The sequence below is a fragment of the Pseudorca crassidens genome, chromosome 15 (genome assembly GCF_039906515.1).
Source record: "Pseudorca crassidens isolate mPseCra1 chromosome 15, mPseCra1.hap1, whole genome shotgun sequence".
NCBI classification, from domain to species: Eukaryota; Metazoa; Chordata; class Mammalia; order Artiodactyla; family Delphinidae; genus Pseudorca; species Pseudorca crassidens.
Genome location: NC_090310.1, coordinates 62,782,898 through 62,806,800, shown reverse-complemented (window position 1 = coordinate 62,806,800; position 23,903 = coordinate 62,782,898). Strand labels below are relative to the sequence as shown.

Below are 23,903 nucleotides of genomic sequence, written 5' to 3'. Positions count from 1 at the left end.
CAGATGGAGATTCAGACCTATAAGAAGGGATAAAGAGTGGAGTAAATTTGAAATACTTTCTTCCATTTCTTAATTAAAAAAAACAAACAGTTAACTATGTAAAGTGAATACAATGAGAATGTATTGTAGGGCTGGGACTTCCCTGGCGGTCCAGTGGTTAAGACTCCATGCTTCCACTGCAGGGGGTGAGGGTTCGATCACTGGTCAGGGAGTTAAGATCCCATGTGCCAGGTGGTGTGGCCAAAAAGTAAAAAAAACAAAAACAACAACAACAACAAAACTACATTTAAAAAAAAAAAAGAATGTATTGTAGGGTTTATAATATATTTACAAGTAAAATATACGACAAAAATAGCAGCACGAAAGATGGGAGGGGAGTAAACAGAGCATGCTGTTCTAGGGCTCTTATGTTGTACACGAAGTGGTATAATATTGAGTCAAGGTAGATAGTGATAAGTTAAGGATGCATATTGTAATTCCCTAGAGCAGTGGTTCTTTTTTTTTTTTTTTAATTTATTTATTTATTTTTTGGCTGCGTTGCGTCTTCGTCGCTTTCTCTAGTTGTGGCGAGCCGGGGCTACTCTTCGATGGCATGCGCGGGCTTCTCTTGTTGTGGAGCACCTGCTCTAGGCATGGGCTTCAGTAGTTGTGGCACGTGGGCTCAGTAGTTGTGGCTCACGGGGTCTAGAGCGCAGGCTCAGTAGTTGTGGCACTCGGGCTTAGTTGCTCCGAAGCATGTGGGATCTTCCTGTACCAGAGATGGAAACCGTGTCCCCTGCATTGGCAGGCAGATTTTTAACCACTGCACCACCAGGGAAGTCCCAAAGCAGTGGTTCTTGATGTGTGGTCCAAGTACTCCTCAAGGTCCCCAACTCTCAGGGGTACACAAAGTCCTCCCCTTTCAACAGCATATCTTTGTGAGGCTAGATTTTCTTCCTACTCTTCAGGCAAAACAACGTATCACAACAGATTGAATACAGAAAATTTGAGAAGCTGAATGTTTTCTATTAAGCCAGACATTGAAGAGCCTCACAAAAAACCAGCCTCACAACCACCACTCATCTCAGTAAATTTGGGGGAGGGAGAAAATAGTTATAGTTCATAAAAATATGTTATTTATGCTTCCATGTAATGAGTATGTGATTGCTTTTTTTTTTTTTTTTTTAAGAAGATGTTGGGGGTAGGAGTTTATTAATTAATTAATTTATTTTTGCTGTGTTGGGTCTTCGCTTCCGTGCGAGGGCCCTCTCTAGTTGTGGTAAGCGGGGGCCACCCTTCATTGCGGTGCACGGGCCTCTCACTATCGCGGCCTCTCCCGCTGCGGAGCACAGGCTCCAGACGCGCAGGCTCAGTAGTCGTGGCTCACGGGCCCAGCCGCTCCGCGGCATGTGGGATCCTCCCAGACCGGGGCTCGAACCCGTGTCCCCCGCATTAACAGGCAGACTCCCAACCACTGCGCCACCAGGGAAGCCCTGTGATTGCTTTTTAAATGAATTAATAAATAAGTATTTTTTAAATTTATCTTTTAAAATTTCTAATGTGGTAAATATTGATAAGTATAAGCTGCATAAACAAAAGTTATTACAGTCCACAATGATTTTTAAGTTGTAAAGGGATCCTGAGGTCAAATTTTGAAAACTACCGTTCTAAAGTAGTGAAATATTTAAAGCTAATCCAAAACAATAAAGAAATGCAAGTTCAAATCCATCAGATTGGAGAAAATATTAAAAATCAGGCAAATACCAAGTGTCTGCGAGAATGTGGAGAAATGATAGTGATGCTGATGGGAGTGTAAATTGGATAAACTTTTGGAGAGAAAGTTGGCATATTAAAACCATCGATTACTATTTCATACACATTAGACTGGCAAAAATCTAAAAGTCCAAGTTTTAGCAACAATGTGCTAAAATGGAAACTCCTCCTCCGCCAGTAGAAGGCGCTTTGAAGAACCACATGGCAGTATTTAGTAAGTTGAATGTGCATATACTCTACACCCAGCAATTCTATCCTAGATCTACACCCTAGGTAGATACCCTACATACGTACTCGGCAATATACATGCAAGGATGTTCATCTGTAACTGTTAATATTTTTATGGAAGTAATCTGCAGCACACACTGTTGGTGGTCCATCCTTATCCCTTGGGCATTTGCCATTCCTGTGCATGCAAATCACAGGGCTTTCCTCTGCCAGCACCTGCAGTTCTTTACCTGAAGTCTTCTTCTAGCCCTTGGTGTGCTCAGCCAGTGCTTGGAGTAGATCTGAAGTACCAGGGAGTTAACTGCCCTCCCCCCAACAGCATAAAACCAATGATGACTGAAGTTTATGGATAAATCCTCCAGCTCTTTCATCACTCAGTTGGGGTAAGCCTACGGTGTGTTCTACACTATCTCATAGGAATCCCCGGTGGGATGGAGCCCCACTTGCCCACAGCAATAACCTGTCAATAATGCACTTTTTATTGGTTTCTTTCCCTTAGCTGTCTCACTTCCCCACTTCCCTGCCGATGCTTACTGGAATCACCTTCCAGATAAACGATCTGCTCTCACATCCTTATCTCAGGGTCTGCTTCTGGAGGAAACCAATATAAGACACAATCTAAGTGCCTTTCAGAAGGCAGATAGATAAATAACTTGTGGTATATAATGGAACTCATACAGTAGTTAAAATGTATCCAGAGCTACATGCACCAACATGGGTAAATACTGAAAGTATAATTTTGTGAGACAAAAGCAGGGTGCAAATATAACAGTATAATGCCACTTATGTAACTTTTATTCCTAGCCACTCGGGCAGCTAGGGGTGTCCATGTGACACAATTTGGGTCAATAAGATAAAAGCATAAAACCGCTAAGGAGGGTAGGTTCCTGGGTAGTGTTTATTCTTTTGATTTGAGAGAGAGATGGCTTGAGTCTGCCCTCCCCCCTGCTTCCCATCTTGATCATGACATGAAGGCTGAAGAGGTAGCAGCCACTTGGTGTCCATCAGGAAAATGTGAAGGCAATCACAGAGACATTAGCTCTGACGTTGTTGAACCACTGCACCAGCCCCACAGAAGCTTTGTTACATGAGGAAAAGAAATACGATTTTTTAAAGGTACTATTAGTTGGGTTTCCTGTTACTTGTAGCTGAATGCATTTCTAATCAATATCTGCCTTGATAAAACAGATGGATGGGTCCTGTTAACTGAAGTGCTCTTTGTTTTGTTGAGGTGGGAGTGGGTGTGTAAGTTTAGGGCCAGGAGCTGGAACACAGTGGAACACTGTGCATGCAAGAGTGAAAGGTTTGAAATTGGTGGAAAGGAGTCAGTACAGAGACCAAGAAGGCAAAGAAGATGGGTGCTGCATGAGAGAAAGGTCAGAGGCCATGCATGCCTGCCCCAGAGGTGGTGTAGCCAGGAAGGGCATTAGAAAGAACAGAAATATATAATGAAATAGGGAATAGAAAATTCTAAAATATTTGCCATGGTGTGCGCAATGTAAACTACCTCCCCTAATTCCCACAAAAATCTTCAGTTAAGTCTGCATTGCTCACTCCTGCTTGTGCAAGTGGATTATTTTTAAGAAATCCGAAGAGGTGCTGAGTTCTATAACCAGGTTATTGGTGCAGAGCGATGCAGAAGTTCAGAGTGCAGTTGACATTTGCATTATCAAGTCAACTTCACGTGGTTGTTGAAGGAGGCAAGGAAACACAGTTAGACACAACATGGGCCATGGAGTCCAACAAGCTCTGCCACTAACAGTTGCTATGGTCTTGAGCAAGTAACTTAGCCTCCCTGAGCTTCAGTTTCCCCATCGGTAAAGTGGACATAAGAGTAGTATCTATTTCAAAGAATTGTGGTAAGGATTCGATGAGATATACAAGTAAAGTAACAAGCCCAGGGCCTGGCACATGGTAAGTGCTCACTGATTGTTTATTATCATTATCATTATTTAAGTAAAGAAGTGGGGAGGGAGGGATGGACAAAGGGAAGGAAGGAAGGCAGCAAGCAAGCAGGAAGTTAGTTCTGGGTTTATTGGATTGGGTGGGACCACTCACCGCTCTCTTCCCTTTGGCAGTCCATGCCCCTTGTAATTTTGATTCTGCAATGAGAAAAGGAAAGTGATGTAATTTTATGCATATCTACCTGCTTCCCAAATCAACTTACTGTAGATATTAAAATGCTCAAAGTATCAGACTCAACACTGCCCAGATGCTATGACATGAAGGTTCAGCCTGGCCAATTTCTTATTAGTCAACATGTGCCTAGTAACTTGGTCCTTGAAATGAACCTCCAAGAATCCAAGGGTCCACCTCACTGTAGGCTTACTCCACAGGCATGACCAGTATAGTGAACATCCGTTTTCAATGCTCTAAAAGTCCAACCATTAACCCCAGTTTGAGGGCTGAACTCAGCAGGCTCTGTGAGAAGGATGTGGACCTACTCTAACCTTGAATGTTTGATTAGACCCATGATCCAGGAGGAGCTGGGTCAAAGACTCAGAGCAATGTTAATTCCTTCTACCCAAAATGGACCTTCCAAATCCTCAAAGAGTGGTAGGTATTATTCTGTCCAAACTGTCCAAAACAGTTTCGCCCTCAGTCCTGATAAGACTAATCCCTAAGGCAGATATGAAAAAAGAACTAGAAATTGGTCCGATGCAGGATGACCTTTGCACCTTGGACAGACGTGCCATCTGTATTAGTTTTCTACTGCTGCACTGCATAACAAATTACCACAAACTTAGTGGCTTAAAACAGTGCAAATCTATATCTCACAGTTTCCTTGGACCAGGAATCTGGGCACATCTTAGCTGGATCCTCTGCTCAGGTCTTGCAAGGCTACAATCAAGGTGATGGCTGGAGTTGTGTTTCTCCTCTGGGGCTTGGGGTTCTCTTCCAAGATCATCCAGATTGTTGGCAGAATTGTTACTTGGGGTTGTAGGACTGAGGTCCCTGTTTACTTGCTAGTCATTGGCTGGGACTGCTCTCAGCTCCTAGAGGCCACTTGCAGTTCCTTTTGAAGTGGCCCCCATAGGCAGTTCACAACATAGATGTTGCTTTTCTTCCAGGCCAACAGGAGCATGCCCTTCTGATTTCCAACCCTCCCCCCACTCCAAGTCAGCTATGGCAGAGTCTTATATAATATATTGTAATCATGGTAATAACTATCCCATCAAATTCAGAGGCTCCATTGACACTCAAGGGAGGGCATTATACAAGGTGTGTACACTGAGGATGGGAATCTTGGGGGCCACCTTAGAATTCTGCCTACCACACAATCCTACCCCTCAAAAAGCCAGTGGAAGGGGATAGAGCCCCTCTAATTCCTCCAGAACTAGTCAAGTGTCCTAATCTTTTTTCATAATATCTTTTCTATTCTCATATGTTTATGTATGTTTGTTTATTCAGTTGCTCCAGAGTCTTTGCTTGAAAAACCTTCCCTTTCCTCACTGAATTGCCTTGCCTCTTCTGTCAAAATTCAATTGACTATGTATATGTAGGTCTATCTCTAGACTTTATTTTGTTCTGTTGACTTATTTGTCTACCCTTACGTCACTACCACAGTGTCTTAATTACCATAGCTTCGTAGTAAATCTTTGAAATCAGGGAGCATAAGTCAAACTTATTTTTTTTCAAGATTGTCTTCGCAATTTGAGGTCCTTTGGACTTCAGTATAAATGTTAGGATCAGACTTCCCTGGTGGTGCAGTGGTTAAGAATCTGCCTGCCAATGCAGGGGACATGGGTTCAAGCCCTGGTCCGGTATGATCCCACATGCCGTGGAGCGGCTGGGCCCAAGTGCCACAACTACTGAAGCCCGTGCGCCTAGAGCCCATGCTCTGCAACAAGAGAAGCCACCGCAATGAGAAGCCCTCGCACCAAAATGAAGAGTAGCCCCCGCTCGCTACAAACTAGAGAAAGCCCCCGTGCAGCAATGAAGACCCAACACAGCCCAAAATTAATTAATTAATTTTTTTAAAAATGTTAGGATCAGTTTGCTATTCTATCAAAAAAAAGTATGTTGGGTTTTTTATTGGGATTGTAGTGAATGTACAGATCATTTTGGGAAGAAGTGACACCATAAACTATTGAGTTCATCATTCCATGAATATGGTCTATCTCTATTAATTTAAGTCTTCAATTTCTTTCCACAGTGTCTTCTAGTTTTCAGTATAGAAGTCTTGAACGTTTTTAATTAGATTTATTCATAGGTATTTGATTTTGTGATGCTATTGTAAATTTTTAATTTTCCAATTATTTGATAATAGTATATTGTGGTAAACAAAATAATGCTCCCTCAAAATGTGTCCATGTCCTCAGGCTTCCCTGGTGGCGCAGTGGTTAAGAATTCGCCTGCCAATGCAGGGGACACAGGTTCAAGCCCTGGTCCGGGAAGATCCCACGTGCCGCAGAGCAGAGCAACTAAGCCCATGTGCACTACTGCAGCCGACACGCCTAGAGCCCATGCTCTGCAACAAGAAAAGCCACGGCAATGAGAAACCCGCGCACCGCAACGAAGAGTAGACCCCGCTTGCAAAAGCTCGCGCACAGCAACGAAGATCCAGCGCAGCCAAGAATAAAGAAATTAATTAATTTAATTAAAAAAACAATTAAAAAATGTGTCCATGTTCTAATCCCTAGAACCTGTGAATGTGTTACATTACATGGCAAAGGGAAATTAAGGTTGTAGATGGAATTAAGGTTTGGAATCAACTGACGTTAAAACAAAGAGATTATCCTGAAGTACACAGGTGGGCCCAATGTAATCACTCATTTTAATGCTCTGGGAGGGAAATAAAGAAATTTATTTCTTTAGGTACCATTCATCAGAGGTGCCACACGGGATAAGAAGCAGGTTGGGGTGGGAGAGCTGGATTCTAGAGTAATTCATTCCTCTCTCTGGGTCTAATCTTTCCCACTTCTGAAATGGGGGAGTTGGACTGTGCACTCCTAGAGGGCAGGGGCTTGTCAGATTCACCTCTGTGCCCCCATTGGCCAGCACTGGGGTCGCCTGGGAAAAAAACACATTAGCGTTTTGGGGGTGGATGGATTATAGATGGATGAGCGAGTCGTAAGACGGCACGGGGTGAAAAGATCTCTAAGAGCTTTTCCAGGTCAGGAAATACGAAATTCTGAGCTTCCCCGGGGGTCACAGAAATCGCTGAGTACAGTTTAGAATCCTAGAGTTTCCTAAATTTCCCGCCAGCAAACTGGGTTTCTTGGACTCTCGCAGGAACTCCGGCGTTGCGCGGCATGCCGGGACGTGTAGTTTTTTCTCTGAACTCATCATTTTCTTCCCATTCTAACCGGAATCCCTCCACGAGGACCCCACAACTTCTGAATCCCTCCGCGATTTCCCTCCCTCTCTGGGACGATGGAACATCTGGATCGAGGGGCACCCCTACCTTCTGTCGCGACATGATACAATTCCCCAGGGCCCGACCCAAACCGTCACTGCGTCCCGCTCGAGCGTTTGCGTCCCGTTGCCAAGGCGACGGAGGGAAGGCTCTGCCGCTCTGATTGGATGAGGCAAAGACACGCCGTTTGGCGCAGCTCGCAGTCTCGAGCTGATTGAAGCCCTTGCGTGTCATTGCGGCCCGGACCCCTCTGCTCCCCTCTACTTTCTCTCCCAGCCCCACGCCTCCGCGACCCTGGGGCACACCGGGCCAGAGACCGGCTGCCAGCCGCGGGCACTCACTGCCTAGCGTCTCCTCCGGCTGCACTTCGGTTGAACTAAATAGCGCTGCGTCTGAAAAGTTGTCAGTTTTTGGTCAATGCGATGATTCTAAGTTTCCTTACTCGGTCCCTCACTGAGTTACCTGGTCAGTTGGTCACCTGGCCAATCGGTCACTTCTGATCTCTCCCAGTCACTCTAATTCTTAGGCACCAACTATGCTAGGACTCGCCTCAATGCCTGCAGTAGCCTCCTGTCTAGTTGTGCCCACTTTGCCCTATCCATTCCAATTCATTCTCTGCACTGCAGGCAAAGAGCCCTTTAAAACACAAATCTGATCTTGTCTCTCCCCTGCGTATAACCTGAAGTGGCAATTTATTCGTCATTGCACCCTGTATTGGCTCCCTGTCCTTCCACTGCCCTGGAATCTCTATACCTATATCTATATAGCTGACTAGAAACTATTCAAAAAATTTTGTTGTTGTTGTTTTATACCAACAAAACGTAAGTTATGTAGGAATGTATCTAACAAAATATATGCAAGGCATTCATTAAACAACAAATTATCATTAAGCATCTACTCTATGTCTTGCCCCATTCTTGACTCTGAGGATACAGCAGTGAACAAAACTAATAAGGATTGTGGAGTTAATATTCTCATAGAGAAAATTACAAAACATTATTGAAGGACATTAAAGAAGGCCTGAATAAGTGGAGGGATATACCATGTACGTGGATGGGAAGACTCAGTATCATAAAGACATGTATTTTCCCAAATCCAATCAGGATTTTTGAGAGCCCTTATCAAACCAAAAAAACAAAGTGTATTTGTTGGGGAAAGGAGATATTTCTCTGCCTATTAAGTCACATTATGGTGCAGGGAGAGGCAAATATTAATGGAATACAATGGAGATCCTGGAAACAGACACAGGTGTGTGTGTGTGTGAACTTGATGTACCATACATAGAGGTGGCATCATAAATCAGAAGGGAAAGGATGGAGAACTCAGTAAATGGCACTGAGAAACTGGCATTCCATAGGAATAAAAAATAAGATACCTAATTCAAATGGATTAAAGAATAAATATGGCAAACAAATATTTCGGACTACAGCTGACCCTTGAACAATGCGGAAGTTAGGGGTTTCAACCCCAAGAAGTTGAAAAACCATCTATAGCTTTACAACTGGCCTTCCCTATAGACGGTTCCGCATCCTTGGATTCAACCAACCTCCGATTGTATAGTACTGTAGTACATATTTATTGAAAAAAATCTGCATGTACGTGGACCTGCTTAGTTCAAAATCATGTTCAAGGGTCAACTGTATATACGTACATACATATATATATAATTTTATGACTTCATGGTGAAGAAGGATTTCTTAATAAAGCATAACTCATAAGGGAAAAGTTGATCTGTGACTCTCTCAAAATTTAAACTGCCATGTAACGGAAGACATTGCAAATTGGATTAAAAGACAAGCAATAGACTAGGAGTAAAAATCTGCAACCTATATAACAAAGGGCAAGCATTCAAAGAACTCCTGAAAACCATTAAGAAAGACTCTCCCCCACAATCTGCAAAGGAAAAGTGAACAAAATATATAAATAGGGAACTTTCAGCGGAAAAAAACTTGAATTGCCAATAGGCAACTGAGATACATAAATCAAAATAATTATAAGAGATGATTTTAAATACATCAACTAGACAAAATTAAAACACATATGCATGCCAAGTGTCTGTGAGCATGTTGGGGAACAGGAATCTTTATATGATTACATTCACACTTTGGAAAGCAATTTGGCAATATCTCATAAAGTTGAAAAGGCACACACCTTACAACTCGTCGATTCAACTGCTGGATATACAGCCCATAGGCTCTCTGAATACAGCTGCACCACCCATGGACTACCTTTTGTTTTACAGCTAATGTGCAAGATGACAACCTTCCCTAAAGAAATTCGAACACTTGTGCATAGGTTGTATGTATAAGGATGTTCTTTGCATATAATATAAAGCATTCTTTATATTAGTGGAAAATATTAGAAATGATTTAAATGTCCATTGGTAGGGTGATGGATGAATAAAAGGGGATATACCCTAATAAAAAAATACTATACAGTGATTAGAATGAATGATCCAGCTCTATATCAACATGGAGATATCCCCCAAACCTATTGTTGGATCAATAAAAGAAAGTTGTAGAATGATAAATATTTTTAAAGGTTACCTTTGTGTTAATTATAAACACACATACAAAAGCACATTCTATATATTTATGGGCATACAGGTATTACAAGTGTAAAAACACAGACTGGAAAGATGCACACCCAATTCATGATAGCGTTGCCTGTGGGGAGAGAATTAAGGAGGAGGAGAGAGGAGAGGGAACTTCAACTATGTCAAGTTTATTTGAAATGGTTTTTTTTAAAGAACCCAGTTGAAGCAAATAGGTCAAAATATTCTTATCTGGATTTGTTTTTCTTTTTTTTCTAAATGAAAAACAAGCCATAGTAATAAAAGAAAATCAGTACTATGATAGAGGAAGTTTAGGATGTTTTGGGAATGCATAACAGTGAGGTCTAACCAATCTAATTGGGGTCAGCAGAGACTTCCAGGAGGAAATGGGAGTTCATCTGGTAAAGGGGATGGGAAGGGCATTCCAGGCAGAGGGAACAGCATGTACAAAATTGGAAGACAGAGTGAAGAATGTTTGAGGAAGTGAATGAAGATCAGTGACCAGGAAAGAGTGAAGAGAGGAAAGATGAGACGGCCAAACCTATATGTTTTTGTTTGTTTCCTTTTTTACAGATGCAGAAACAGAGTCCTAGTGAGGGGAGTAGAACCCAGGCCTCCTAACTGCCTGTCAATTGCTCCGTGATAATAATAATGACAACAACAATAATGATGATAATGATGATGTGCTGTGTGCAGTCTCTCTAGTAGGTACTTTAAATATGTCCTTGCATTTAATCTCACTACAGACCTAGAGGGTTTTTTTCCTCCCCATTTTACAGATGGTAAAACTGAGGCCCATAGAAGTTAAGAAATTTGCTCAGAGTCACAGTGGCAGAAGCCCAATCCCACAAGGCTTTGTGTGCCGTACTTAGCAGGTTGGACTTTTCCCCAAGGGCACTGGTGAGTGTATTAGGTTCCTATTGCTGCTGTAATTACCGTAAACTGAATGACTTAAAACAGTACAAATGTATTAGCATATAGTTCCTGATGTCAGGAGTCTGAATCGGGTCTCACTAAGCTAAAATGAAAGTGTTGGCAGGGCTGAGTTCCTTCTGGAAGCTCTATGAGAGAGTCTGTTTCTTTGTTTTGCCTTCCTCATGGCCTCTTTCCATCCTCGAAGCCAGAAATCATAGCACTGTGACCTCTGCTGCTGTCATCACATCCCCTCTGACTCTTATACTCCTGCCTTCCTCTTTCACTTATAAGGATTCTTGTGATTACACTGGACCTTCCCAAACAATCCAGGATAATCTCCCCAACTCACGGTCAGCTGATTAGCAACTTCAATTCCATCTGCGGCCTTAATTTCCTCTTGCCATGTAACATAACACGATCCCAATTTCCAAGGATTAGAGAATGGACATCTTCGGGGAGACCATTAACTTGCCTACCATGGTGAACCACTGAATGGTTTTAAGCAAGGAAACACAAGGTGAGAACTGCATTTTAGCATCTTCATATTACTGGTTTTAAAAAACTGTCACTTCCCGTGACTCATTTAAGGCAAATTGGGCTTTGTAACAACTAACACTTTCAAAGCCTGAACAGTATATAGATATTAAATGTGTTAAATCTAATAACTACATTTTTTTCCAGGGTTTTTAACCTCATAGAGTTCTTTCCTACCTGTGCTTTGATTATTTCCCCAACAATCAAGTAGAGGTACAAAGGGTTATGTGTTAATTGCCCCCAGATGGATGAGGAAACAGACCCGGGGCATTCGGTCACCTGCCCAGGTTCACGGAGCTGCTAAGGCCAGGGTCATGATGAGGAACTGGTCTTCAGGCCGCCTTCTCGGCATTTCTTTATGCCATCCATAGGGTGGGGACTTCTGGAAAACTCAGGTCAGACAGTACATCTTTTGCAATATTTCCTGTATAACCTGGGGTCCAATAATTATTTGTTGAATGGATTAATAACCCTGATTTTACTTCTGAGGCACAGATAGCGATTTTCAAGGCAGGAAAACTGGGAGTCATCCTAGAATTCCTTCCTTTTCCCCACATATAATCTATCTACATGTCGGTTATGCTGCCAAAATACTAATATATGCTGCATCTCTCCCCTTCTTTGCAGCCTCTCCACTCCCTCTTTGTCCCAGGGCACCTCATCTCTTGCCATCTCTCACCATCTCTCCTCAAAGCCTCCCTTCTTTGCTTCTCTAATCTATACTCCAGTTAGGGGCCAATGTGATCCATGTAAATCAGATGACATGGCCACTCTGTTTAAATTTTCCTACTGGCTTTCCATCATACTGAGAAGGAAACTCTAAACCCCCAATCATGGCCATACGTGGTCCTTCATGCTTGGCCTCTTCTCCTCTTTAGCCTCAATCTTACCACCTTCCCTTGGCCTCCTCCCCTCCAGTCCTACTGGCTCTTCCCAAAGACCAAGCTTTCCCACCGCAGGGCCTTTACTTGTGCTGTTCCTTCTGCTGGAAATCTCTCCACTCTTTAAACAGCTGTGTCCGTCTTACATGTCAGGTCTTATCCAAATGTCTCCTATTTACAGAAGTTCTTCCTGTCCTCCAGTTTGCTTCCTCCATAGAAAATTGTGACCGTTTGTAAATGCTTTGTCTATTTGTCTATTTTGTTTGCCTTCCCTCCTAGCCCTGATGTCCAGTATGGAGCTACCAGCCACATATGGCGATTAAGCATTTGACATGTGGCTAAACTGAATTGAGATGTGCTCTAAGTATAAAATACACACTGGATTTTAAAGACTTAATACAATTAAAAGAATGTAAAATATGTCATTAATAATGTTTAAATATTGACTACACATTGAAATGATAATATTTTGGCTATACTGGGTCAAATAAAACCATGAGTAACAACCTGCTTCTTTCTACTTTTTTAATGTCGCTACTAGAGAATTTGTGATTACCCATGTGGCTCACATTGTATTCCTACTGGGCAACGCTGGTCTAGACCGTTAGCCAACAAAGGTAGGAACCACTGCCACCTTATCTGTTAGGGACATCCCTAATGCCTACCATATAGTGGGTACTCAGTAAGTATTTGTTGAATAATTTGGTTTATATGAGAACCTTGGACACAGAGCTGAGACAGGCAGCCCCATGTACACTGTGAATTTGAGGAAGAAAGAAATACCAAAGAAACAGTTTTATTTTCCTGCAGTCACTGCATTTCAAACAGGTTCCTCCGACCCTGTCCTTCTCTGTACCCACATTCCTCCCACAGTCACTTACCACTACAGATGGAGGGGGGCAGGTGACGGCTAGAGGAGTAAAGCTGGTTCAGCTGCTTCTATTTCAGTCCCACAGGAGGTGTGTGCTCTCAGTTATTTCACATTCTCCATCTTTGGTCCTAGTAGCAGCACACTGAGACATACCGTTTGGGTAGCTGGGAGCCCAAATGGATTTGCCCAAGGTCACTGAGCAGGTCAGAGGTGAATGAATAGGGCCTGGAACCCTGGTCTCCAGACTCACCTTCTGAGACTCTTGCCTCTAACTACATCCTGTCGTAGTCTCCTTTACTCCAAGGAACCCAGGTGACTGTAACACTCACTCATCTCCCTCTCCTCACATGCACCTCTGATTTACTGGGGCCCCTAAGCAGAGTTATGCCTGGTCCCAGCAGAGCTGACCCAGATGGCACCATCCTCAGAGGCCAAAGTATATGGGAGGAAGAGATGGGAGGACGGCTGGATGAATGAACAGACAGACGGAACAGTGAATGGATGGAGTGGAGGATGGGAGGACAGACTGGCTGCAAGAGTTGGGGAGGAGGATGGTTGGCTGGTAAGATGCCTGCATGGGGGACGGAGCAGGGAGATGTACAAAGGGAAGGAATTACCCACTTTTCTCGTCTCAAACAGAATCTGAAGATCAAAGTCCAGCCCCCATCACGTTTCTGCTAGAAAACCGAGGCGGAAGGAGCTAGGCGTTTCGCCCCAGGGCCCGCAGGGAGGGCCGGGCAGAGCTGGAGCTGGGATCCGAGTCTCTGAGCCCGCGGCTGGGGGCTCTCTCCGCCCCCGCCCCGCCCGCGCCTGACGGTGCCAGGGTGGGGGGAGCGCCCCGCCCCCACCTCCGGAGGTGGAGGCCCCTCGCGGCCCCAACAAGCTGCCGTTGTCCCGCGGGCCCCGGGCCCGGCACACTGGGGCTTTGTCCAGCCCCCCGCCGCGACCCACGGGTGGGGGGGCGGCCCACATGACCAAGGGGGTAGGAGGAGCCTGCAGCGGCGGTGGCGGCGGCGGCGGCAGCGGCGACTCCAGCATTTCCCTCCCTGGCCGGGGGTCGGCGGGCGGTGGCGGCGGCAGCGGCGGCGGCGGCAGCTGGGCAGGGCTGGGCCGAGCTGCGGACGCCAGGCCCCCCGATCCCCGCCAGGCTGCGGACACCAGGCCCCCCGATCCCCACCAGGCTGCAGGCGCCGGGCCCGGGCCGTCAGGGCAGCTGTGACCCTTGCGCTCAGCGGGTGGCGAGCTGGGGGTGCGCCCGGATCCCCGCCCCCGGGATCATGGGGAATGGCATGACCAAGGTAGGGGGCCGGGATGGCGCAACACGCACCTGGCCGGCCCCAGCGCCGGCCGGGCGCCCGCCTCTGACCTTCTGGCTCTGGCGGTCTGTGTGTCTATTTCTCTGTCTCCCTGGGACCCTCAGATCGTACGTCTCTGTCTGTCTCTCTGGGGTGGTATCTCTCTCTGACTCTGCCTCTCTGTGTCTCTGTCTCTGACAGTTTCTGTGACTCTGTATTTCTTGCTGTGTCTTTCTGTGGCACTCTTGTCACCCCCAGACTATCTCTTCCTGAGTCCCTTTCTCTGTCTCCATGTGTCTCTGTCTCCCTGGACTCTCTCTAACGCTGTTTCTCTATCCTTCCCCATCCCCCACCCCAAGGCACGACCCCCATCTGTCCCTGCCTTCCCACCTCCTTCTCAGAATTCCCCATCACCCACCTTAGAAAGTCCACCTCTCCCTTTGCCCCCTCCCCTGTGCTCCTCCCCCCCTCTTTCCCTAGGTCTTTGTGCCCCTCCTTCCTCTTTCCTCTCCCCCTACCCAGGCTGGCCTCCCTTGATGCCCCCCTGCTGCCCTCCCCAGACATCACTCATAGAGCATCCAGGCCCACAAGACGGGGGTGATCGCTCCCTGAGTCCTGAGGGCCAGACGCCCTTCATGGGACTGAGCGGGGCTGCATGCACCCCTACCCGGCTGACCCCGGCCTGTCTCTCCTGTAGGTACTTCCTGGACTCTACCTCGGAAACTTCATCGGTGAGCACCGCCCATTCTGTCCCAAGGCCATGGCATACTCCCTGTCCCAGGCCTGTGTCCACCATTCATGCTCCGGCCCACGCACCCTGGACATGCTCAGGAATGGGGCCGGGGGCAGGGAAGCGATGCCAGGCTGGGAGGGGGAAAGAACTCATGAAGACTAAGGGGGACGTGGGTGGAGGAGTGTCCCCAGTACAGAGGGCTCCGAACACTGGACACTGGCAAGGCTGCACCTGCTCTGAGCCTCAGCCTCTCCCACAGCACAAGGCCCACCCCCGCTTCTAAGGATTTTGCCAGCCCTGAGGTTCTGGGTTGAGGTCTGTTTGGAGGTGTTGCTTCTAGCTGGGAAGCTGGGAAGGCTTCCTGGCACAACCTCCTCCTCAGAGGAGAGGTCTCTAGAGACTGGACTCTACGTCAGAAACTTCAGCGGGGAGCACTGCCTGCTCTGTCCCAAGGCCACAGCACTCCGCCTGTCCCAGGCCTGGGCTAAGAGACAGGCTGGTCCGGAGCTTGGGAGGCCCAAGGCAGGAAAAGTCACTTCCATCTGTGGAGTCAGAGAAAGCTTTAGGGAGGGAGGGGCATCTGCACTGGGGCAGAGCTTTCCGCATCCACTCCTGTTCCACTCTGGGCTTAGGGGCCCCACTTTCCTAAACCCTGGTCCCTTCCCCCACGGGAGCTCCCTCAGCAGCTCACACCACACCGACTTCTGAATATTTGGTAAGTAAGGTCTGAATCCCCTTTAAGTGTGCAGGCCCATGAGGGCAGGAGCCATGAACTTGACCCCACAATGCCATGCCCAGCCAAGGCTGCACATGGTAAACACTCAGTAAATGTGGTGAATGAGGAAGTGGGCATGTGGAGATCAAGTGTTATTTCTTCGATTATAAAAGGTCTGCATGCACTGGAAATCCAGCCCCTAGAGATGGCTACTGATAGCTGTGGGAGGTATATCCCTGGGTTGTTTTCATGTATCTTTGTACATATAGATATAATATTTAAAACAAAAATGGAGGCCTATTTTGCATGCTGTTCTGTAACCTGTGTTTCCCATTTAATAATATATTGTGGGCTTCCTTGCACATCAGCACACAGAGATCTTGTTAGTGGCTGCACAGTATTCAAGTATGAATATACCATTATTTATCCAGTCCCCTTGTGGTTTGTTCCCTTTTTTTTTTTTTTTTTTTTTTGGCTGCATTGGGTCTTCGTTGCTACACGCAGGCTTTTCTCTAGTTGCGGCGAGCGGGAGCCACTCTTCATTGTGGTGCGCAGGCTTCTCATGGCCGTGGCTTCTCTTGTTGTGGAGCACGGGCTCTAGGCGCACGGGCTTCAGTAGTTGTAGCATGCGAGCTCAGTAGTTGTGGCTCGCAGGCTCTAGAGCGCAGCCTCAGTAGTTGTGGCACACGGGCTTAGTTGCTCCATGGCATGCGGAATCTTCCCGGACTAGGGCCCGAACCCGTGTCCCCTGCATTGGCAGGCGGATCCTTAACCACTGCACCACCAGGGAAGCCCAGTTCCCATTTTTAACTGTTTCTGATGTGTTGACAGTCATAAGCAGCAGTGCAGAGAACCATCTTCTACACACAGCTTTCTGTGTGAGTTAACCCTTCTGTAGTCAAGATTCCTAGAAGAATTGCCTGGTGAAGGATATGCCACAGAAGGGTGTTTGCAATGGAAAGAACAGCAGGGGCAAGGCTGGGGAGGTGCTGGGCTGTTACCTGTGGGTGCCGCAGTGGAGAGACTGAAGCTTAGGGGTGTGACAGGACCTGTCATGCTGGGAGCAAGAGGTGGTGAAGGAGCAGGGAGCCGGCAGAGGGTGGGCCAAGGTGGAGAGGGCGGGCTGAGTAGGAGAGTGGGGCAGTGAGCTCCCGCCTCACTTGGCCATCGGAGTATATAGGTCACACCTGCCAGATTGGCTCAAGCATCCTTGTTTCTTTCAGACGCCAAAGACACGGATCAGCTAGGCCGGAATAAGATCACACACATCATCTCCATCCACGAGTCACCCCAGCCTCTGCTGCAGGTAAGCCTTACCCCCATCCCAGAGCTGCACATGGGTGGGAAGGGGGGTTTCAGACCCCCACAGCACCCATTTATCAAGTACCTAAGACGTGCCAGATCCTCGACTGGCACCAGGCCTTCCTGACCCATATGCTAACTCATTTGCTTAAAAACTGGCCTGTTTTACATTAGCATCCCTATTTGCTCCCTCTCTGGCAACTGAGGACCAGAGAGGTAAAGTAACTGGCCTGAGGTCACACATCCAGGAAACTAAGGAGCTGGAATTTGAACACAGGCCATCTGGCTCCAGAGGCCTCACACTAAACCTTAAAAATTCTCCCACAGGGGCTTCCCGTTGTCCAACTGAATAGATGACTCCACGTAGATGTTTCTGGGCTCTGTGTCTCGCTTGTGACCTGGGGCTATGATTTCACCTGTCTGGGCCTCTGATCCCTCAGCCCTATCTGCCCCCAGGGGACTGTGACATGGTAAAGATGCTTTGCACACTGTACAGCACGGCCCCCACTGGGAGGGTTGGAGCTGGTATTATCGAATCCTGGAAAAGACGGGGTGAGGGTGTTATGACCTAGAGTAGGGAAGTAGGAAATCCAGGCCACATGTGCTGGAGTCAGGAGCTCTGAGTTCACATCTTCACCACATTCTGACTGTAACCTTGGGCACAGGTACTTCACTTCTCTAGACCTCAGTTGCCTGATCCGTAAAAGGGGAATTTTATAACAGTACCTACCTCACTGGGTTGTTGAGAGCCACAAAATAGGCGCTCAGCAAATTATAGCTGACATAATAACAAAGTTAATCATATTCTCAATCGATAAACAGAGCCCCTTCCTCTTTATCTGTTAGAGTCTGTCTCACCCATCGACGGGAGAGAACTGTGGGTGGGAAGGGACTCTGGAGATCTGAGATCCAGACCGGGTTCTGTCACAGCTTTGCTGTGTGCCCTTGGGCAGGGTCCTCGCCCTCTCTGGGCCTTAGTTTCCCCTTGTGTCAGATTTGATGGTCTCTAAGAGCTACCTCCAATAATCTGTGGTTCTCAGTGTCACGGAGACACTAGAAGAAATTTCCAGGTCAATGGAGTCTGATTTTGCTTTATAGAGCAGGCTTGTTTTGGAGTATTTGGAGTACACAAGTCACTAGAGTGCCTGAGGAAGGTTGTCTAGGCATGACTATATTTACTAATGAAATGACTACTGGCAAAATGAGTCCCTGCTCCGGCAGCCCTGCCCTCTTCTTCCTCCCCATCCATCAGTGAATTTACCAGTCAGGGTTTGATAATGCCCTGTAAATCCAAGGCCAAATTTGTTGCAAAGCGAATTTGCGAACCTTGCAAAAGATGCAGGCTTGCAAAAGATGCAGGCTCGTGTGACCTTGGGGAGAGTGAGTTACAGAGAAGGGCTGGAATCTCACACAAAGCCACTAACAGATGAGGACCTAGCCAGGCGGTCACTTAGTCACTGGCTGGAGGTGCGCCAGTCCCTTGAAAAGAGCCATTTGAATATCAAAGGACTAAGAGAGGTCCCTGAGAAAAGTGATTCTTGGAATGTGGGCAGGGCTCATCTTTAAGATCTTGTGGGAAGGTTAGGCGTGGAGTGAAAGATGTGGTAGCAAGTTTGTTGGAGAAATTCCTGACAATTCATTCCTTGATTATTTTAATAATTAGCACAGAGTTTTATAACCACAATTCATGAACTAAAACTAATCTTCATATTTCTTGTTTCTTTTCAAGAGAATAAAATCTGCTTTGCCCTTCTTACTGTGTAATTTTGTAATCCTTTTATGGAGGGGAGTCAAGTTAAGTGGCCCTTTCCCAGCTATTAAATAAAAGGTCCCTGAATCCTTTTTGGCAAGTCTTTGTGCCCGAGTCAGCTATGGGGTTAGGATACCATCTTCTCAGAAGGTTCTGGAACCACAGATGGTCAGACCTGGGAGGCCCTCAGAGGAGGTGTCTACCCTCTTTGGACAGAGACAATAACAGTGGCCCAGAGAGGGGCAGGAACTGGCCTAAGGTTGCGAGGTGCTTGGGAGGCCCAGGCTGGGGTTGGGGTGCAGGCTGCCCATGTGTGTTTTGTACTTGCAGGGCATAACCTACCTTCGCATCTCAGTGGCCGACGCCCCTGAGGTACCCATGTAAGTTCCTCTGGACGGGCTGACAGATGGACAGACAGCTGCTTCGTGTGGGGGGAAGAGGGAGGGTGGGAGGTGGTCTGAGGGAGGACAGAGAGGACTCAGGCCACAAAGCTGTCCTGGAGACCCCAGCACAGGTGTTCTCCCAGACCACCTGGACTCTGTCTCAGCCACACCCTTGCCTATGCCGCTGGCCAAGTCTTAACCTCCCACAGCTCAGTCTCTTTGGCTATGAAATGGAGAAAACACCCTGTCCCTCAGGCTCAGACGCCCCAGTGGATTTGAAAGGGTCAGGCTCAGCCTGTTCCTGGCCTTGGAGTTAAGGCATCTGGGTTCAGGCCAGGCTCTGCCATTTACTTGCTGTTTGACCTTGGACAAATCACTTCCCCTCTCTGAGAGAGAAAATGGGTATGTGAGGGGTTGGGGCCATCAGCACCAAGGAGGCTGTCATAGATCAGATAGCACAGGTTGAGGATCTAGGACAGGGCCTGGTGTGTAATGAGGGCTCAGAAAGCAGGATTTTGGTTTATGTTATTAGCAGTAGTACACCCCAGCCTGGGAGGGACCCAGACAGACACTCCTGCCCCTTGGGACTCTTGCTCCCAACCCTGTTGTTGACCATTATTGTCCCCAGGCGCTCTGTTTGCAGACCCCAGAGGGGTGGGACTCCTCGCACCCATTTCCTTGAAAGGTCAAGATAAACCCTCCATGAAAATAGGATCCACAGGACCCGTTGAAGAGGTGCTCCTGCCTCTGCGGTGGGATTTGCCATCATTGGCCTCTCACCTCCTGAAACGCCACCATTATTGCTTCACACACACCTCCACCAGTACTACAGTATCAGCCCCTAGTCACTGCACGTGCTGGCTGACCTGAGGATCCAGGGCTCTGTCTCTTGCCATCCCAGAAATGGGGAGGGGGACAACTCCTAGGAGACCTGTCCCCCCCCAGTGCTCTGTACCTTATTGCTTTCTTCTCTAGCAAAAAGCACTTCAAAGAATGTATCAACTTCATCCACTGTTGCCGCCTCAATGGGGGAAACTGCCTTGTGCACTGGTGAGTTAAGAGGGGAGTGGGGGGAGGGGAAGTGAGTGGCCTTCCTCCATCCTGAACGTGCCCTCATCCTGTGGGGAATGCAGAGCCTGCGATGGATCTTCTCCAACCTGTCACGATGCCTGACAGTCCACCATTCGTCTGACAGGCTGATGGAGGACTCAGATCAAGGCTCTGTCTCTTACCAGCTGTATGGCCATGGCCAGATAGCTATGTCTCCCTGAGACTCAATTTTCTCATCTGTAGAATGGGAAAAAAGAATGTTGACCTGGCAAGCTATTGGGAGGAATAGGTGAGGTCAGGCAGGTAGCCCAGCATCCTTCAGTAGTTCCAGCTCCTTCTCCTCCCCTCTAGCCTTTGAGGCAGTAGTACAGGGCAGTGAGGAGCCCCAGGCTGGGAGATGGGACCCCTGAGTTTTCCCAGGGGCCCCTGGCCCTGTTGATTTCATTCATTCCATAACTTCTCACTACGCCTGGCTCAGGGTAGCTCTGCCTGAGCCCCAGCCATAGGGACGGCTCCTCCAGCCTGCCTCTCCCCCTCTCTTCCTCCTTTCCTTGCTCCAGCTGTGCTGGCCATCTCCCCATTCTTCAAGTCCACCAGGATCCCACCCACATGGTCTTTGTACACTGCCCAGAACATTCTTGACGATCCTTACCCATCTTTCAGGATTCAGCTTGATGTCACTTCCTTGCGAACCCCTTCCCTAATCCTCCGCATCCCTTCCACTAGATTAATACCTCTTCTTATACAATCTCCTAGCCTCTGGACTCATCTTCGAAGCAGTTATCACCACCTGAAATTGCTTCCCTTGTTAGTGTCTGTCTCTCCCAACCATATTGTAAGCCCCAGGATAGCAGAGACCATGTCTGTTTTATTCGCCACTATATCCCCAGTACCTGAAAAATCACAGATGATCAGGAAACGTGTACTGAATGATTGAGTGAAGTGATGTTTCACTCAGGCCTTTGATGTGGGTGAATGCCAGGCAGAGGGAACAGCACAGACAAAGGCCTGATGTGGGAAGACGGGTCCTGGCAGGTTCCTTGTGGTTGGAGCTCAGGAGGCAAGGGTGGGAGAGCTGAAGTGGGGATGGGGTGCCTGGAGGACACGGAGGAGATTGGGCCTTACCTGAAGCCTTGGGGTGGGATGTCCCAGCTTTGCAGGCATCTCCCGAAGCACCACCATCGTGACGGCATATGTGATGACTGTGACAGGACTGAGCTGGCGGGACGTGCTTGAAGCCATCAAGGCCACGCGGCCCATCGCCAACCCCAACCCAGGCTTTAGGCAGCAGCTTGAAGAGTTTGGCTGGGGCAGTTCCCGGAAGGTAGGGGCAGGGGCAGGGGTGGGAAACTCTTCTTACTTGAGCTGAGCACTGATTGGAAGGAATTTAGCCTGTGCTTCAGACCTGGCAGAAGATTTTTCTGGGGTCTTGAACTCATGGCTCTTGAGCTAACCTAGCCCCTAGGTTGGACGGCCAGGTGTTTTCTTTTCCTTTTTAACTTAGGATTTGAACACCCGTGGGCCTGATTATGGACCTTCAATCTGGCTAGGTTCCAGCATTGCCTGCTCTGCCTACCTGGAGCCTGAAGGCATTTGAACATTTGGCTCCTCTGGGGAGACATGTCCAGTCCTTATTCCACCCCTGGGTCCTTGATGAGGCCAAAGCAGTCCCTTCTCTTATGCCCACTGGGCAGATGGCACATGGAGATGTCGGGGACTGAGCCGCGCCCTCCCCCACCCGCAAACGAGAGATGAGAGAGAGAAGCAGTCAGTGCAGGAAGGCAGGCTGCTGCCCAGAGACTTGTCTGCAAGGCTGCATTAGGAAAGAGGCAGGCAGGGAAGAGGGCCTGCTTGAGTAGGGTTGTTGGTTAGTGTGGGGAGGGGTTAATGTGGTCCCCACTGTGCAGGTGGGGGGCTCACTTTAGTAGGTCTGGAAGATGGAGTGTCAAAGAGGAAGGGGATTCAGGGAGAGGGGAGGGATTCGGAGGGAGAGGGGCTCAGTTAGGGGGATGGGGACGCAGAAGGGAAGCTAAGAGGATGGTCAGGACGGGAGGGGCTTAGCGAGGTGTGGGAAGCTCGAAGAAGAGCGGAAGCTCTGAGGATTGGGGAGGGGACCGAGCCGGCGGCCCGGCATCGACCCCGACTCCACCCCACCCCAGCTTCGCCGGCAGCTGGAGGAGCGCTTCGGGGAGAGCCCTTTCCGCGACGAGGAGGAGGTGCGCGCGCTGCTGCCGATGTGCGCGCGCTGCCGGCAGGGCTCTGCGAGCGCGGCCTCTTCCCCCGCGCCCAGCTCCTCGGCCTCGGAGGGGACCTTGCAGCGCCTGGTGCCGCGGTCGCCCCGGGAAGCCCACCGGCCGCTGCCGCTGCTGGCGCGCGTCAAGCAGACTTTCTCTTGCCTCCCGCGGTGTCTGTCCCGCAAAGGCAGCAAGTGAGGATCCTGCCCCGCCGTGGCGCCCCTCGGCCTCTCGACCGGTCCCCTTCGGGGATTGTCTGCGCCTCCCACGGCCTTCAGGACGGGCCCAGAGCCTGTGGGAGCCCCGCGGCGGCCTGATCCCCGCCCCTGCCCCCTTCGCGCCTTGCTTGTCTGCGTCCGCGGTCAGTGTGTCCTCCATCTGTGTGTGTGGCTCTGTGTCTGGGCCGGCCTGCTGCAGCTACCTGGTGCCTTAGTTCTTGGGCTGGGGGAGGGTGCCCCCGGCTCCCCCTCCCGTTAAAGGCGGTGGGAGTGGGAGTGGGTGGGTGGGGTAGTTGGATGGGCCTGGAGGATATTAAAGAGACACAGAAGCTGCCTGTCTGATCGCCTCCCAGTCGTTCCTTCATTGAGCAAAGGCAGGGCTGCAGGACTCTGCCAGGGGCTGGAGCCTGCCGGAAAAAAGAATGGGAGGGGGTTTGCATCCCCTAGGGCCTGAGGAGCCTGCCACCCTCCGTGAACTGCCGTCTGCAGGGCTGAGTTCCACTTCCCTGACCCTCAACCCATCTCTCCCTGGAGCCCTGGTCTCCTGAAAAGGCCGCCAGCTCCTCCTCTCTGAACCCCTTTCCCCCTGGCTGAGCTCCTGTCCTCCCTGAGCACTGCGCCCCGCCCCCGCCTCCTCCCCAGCTCCTTTCCTTTCCCTATCCACAAATCTTAGCTAGTAAAGTTATAGTAGTAGTACCTGCCTCATGCCTGACTTTTTACTTGAATGAGTTCACTTACTCCTCGGGGAGGAAACTGAGGCTCAGAGTGGTCAGGCAGCTTGCCCAAGGACACACAGCTAGAGTAGGGGAGGCTGGGTTTGAAGCTAGACACTCTGTGTCCCATGATGGTTGTTAAGAAGCAGCTCCTTCTGGTCTTGAAGGTTATTGGCAAGGAGGATCCACCCCCAGCTAGTGGGAATGGCCCTCCCCACCTAGAGTTTAAAGGCCAGGGGAGCCACTGTAGAGGGAGGGTCTCAGGGCAGCCCATAAAGCAGCAAACTGACTCTGAGGATGAACAGGGGTCACCCGAGCTGATTTTTCCTAAACTAAAATTAACTTAGAATTAAGAGAGATCTGAAATCTCTATAATCTAATAAACACCTGTATGGGGGTTCTTATTATGCACCAAG

The 23,903-nt window shown here is 48.5% G+C and overlaps 2 protein-coding genes across 12 annotated transcripts in view; one reads left to right on the top strand and one right to left on the bottom strand.

Moving 5' to 3' along the window:
- TTLL9 (tubulin tyrosine ligase like 9) overlaps positions 1 to 13,855 on the bottom strand; it is a 65,556-nt gene extending 51,701 nt beyond the window's left edge. For 3 of the 9 annotated variants that reach the window (XM_067707786.1, XM_067707785.1, XM_067707789.1), the window contains exons 1-2: positions 13,716 to 13,855; positions 4,039 to 4,082 (exon numbers count right to left, since the gene is read on the bottom strand). Coding sequence is in view for 6 of the 9 variants with exons in the window: in XM_067707783.1 (XP_067563884.1) it covers positions 4,039 to 4,082; positions 7,388 to 7,402 (59 nt within the window). In the remaining 3 variants the exon portion in view is untranslated. Of the gene's footprint in view, positions 1 to 4,038; positions 4,083 to 6,802; positions 6,994 to 7,387; positions 7,457 to 13,715 lie in introns of those variants that run through there. The other 6 variants (XM_067707782.1, XM_067707781.1, XM_067707783.1 and 3 more) reach the window with 5 other exon arrangements.
- On the top strand, positions 13,492 to 23,039 carry DUSP15 (dual specificity phosphatase 15). Of its 3 annotated transcripts, none has more exons than XM_067707791.1 (7): positions 13,492 to 13,656; positions 15,087 to 15,120; positions 17,061 to 17,143; positions 19,220 to 19,269; positions 20,248 to 20,322; positions 21,475 to 21,646; positions 22,482 to 23,039. In XM_067707791.1, exons 1-7 carry the CDS (start codon positions 13,507 to 13,509, stop codon positions 22,752 to 22,754), a joined length of 837 nt encoding a protein of 278 aa, XP_067563892.1. In that variant the 5' UTR covers positions 13,492 to 13,506; the 3' UTR covers positions 22,755 to 23,039. The 3 variants fall into 3 exon arrangements, with proteins under 3 accessions (XP_067563892.1, XP_067563893.1, XP_067563894.1); XM_067707792.1 differs by lacking the exon at positions 13,492 to 13,656 and adding an exon at positions 14,259 to 14,392 and having other exon boundaries at positions 22,482 to 23,032; XM_067707793.1 differs by lacking the exons at positions 13,492 to 13,656; positions 15,087 to 15,120; positions 19,220 to 19,269 and having other exon boundaries at positions 17,078 to 17,143; positions 22,482 to 23,032.
- The last annotated feature ends 864 nt before the right edge of the window (positions 23,040 to 23,903 follow it).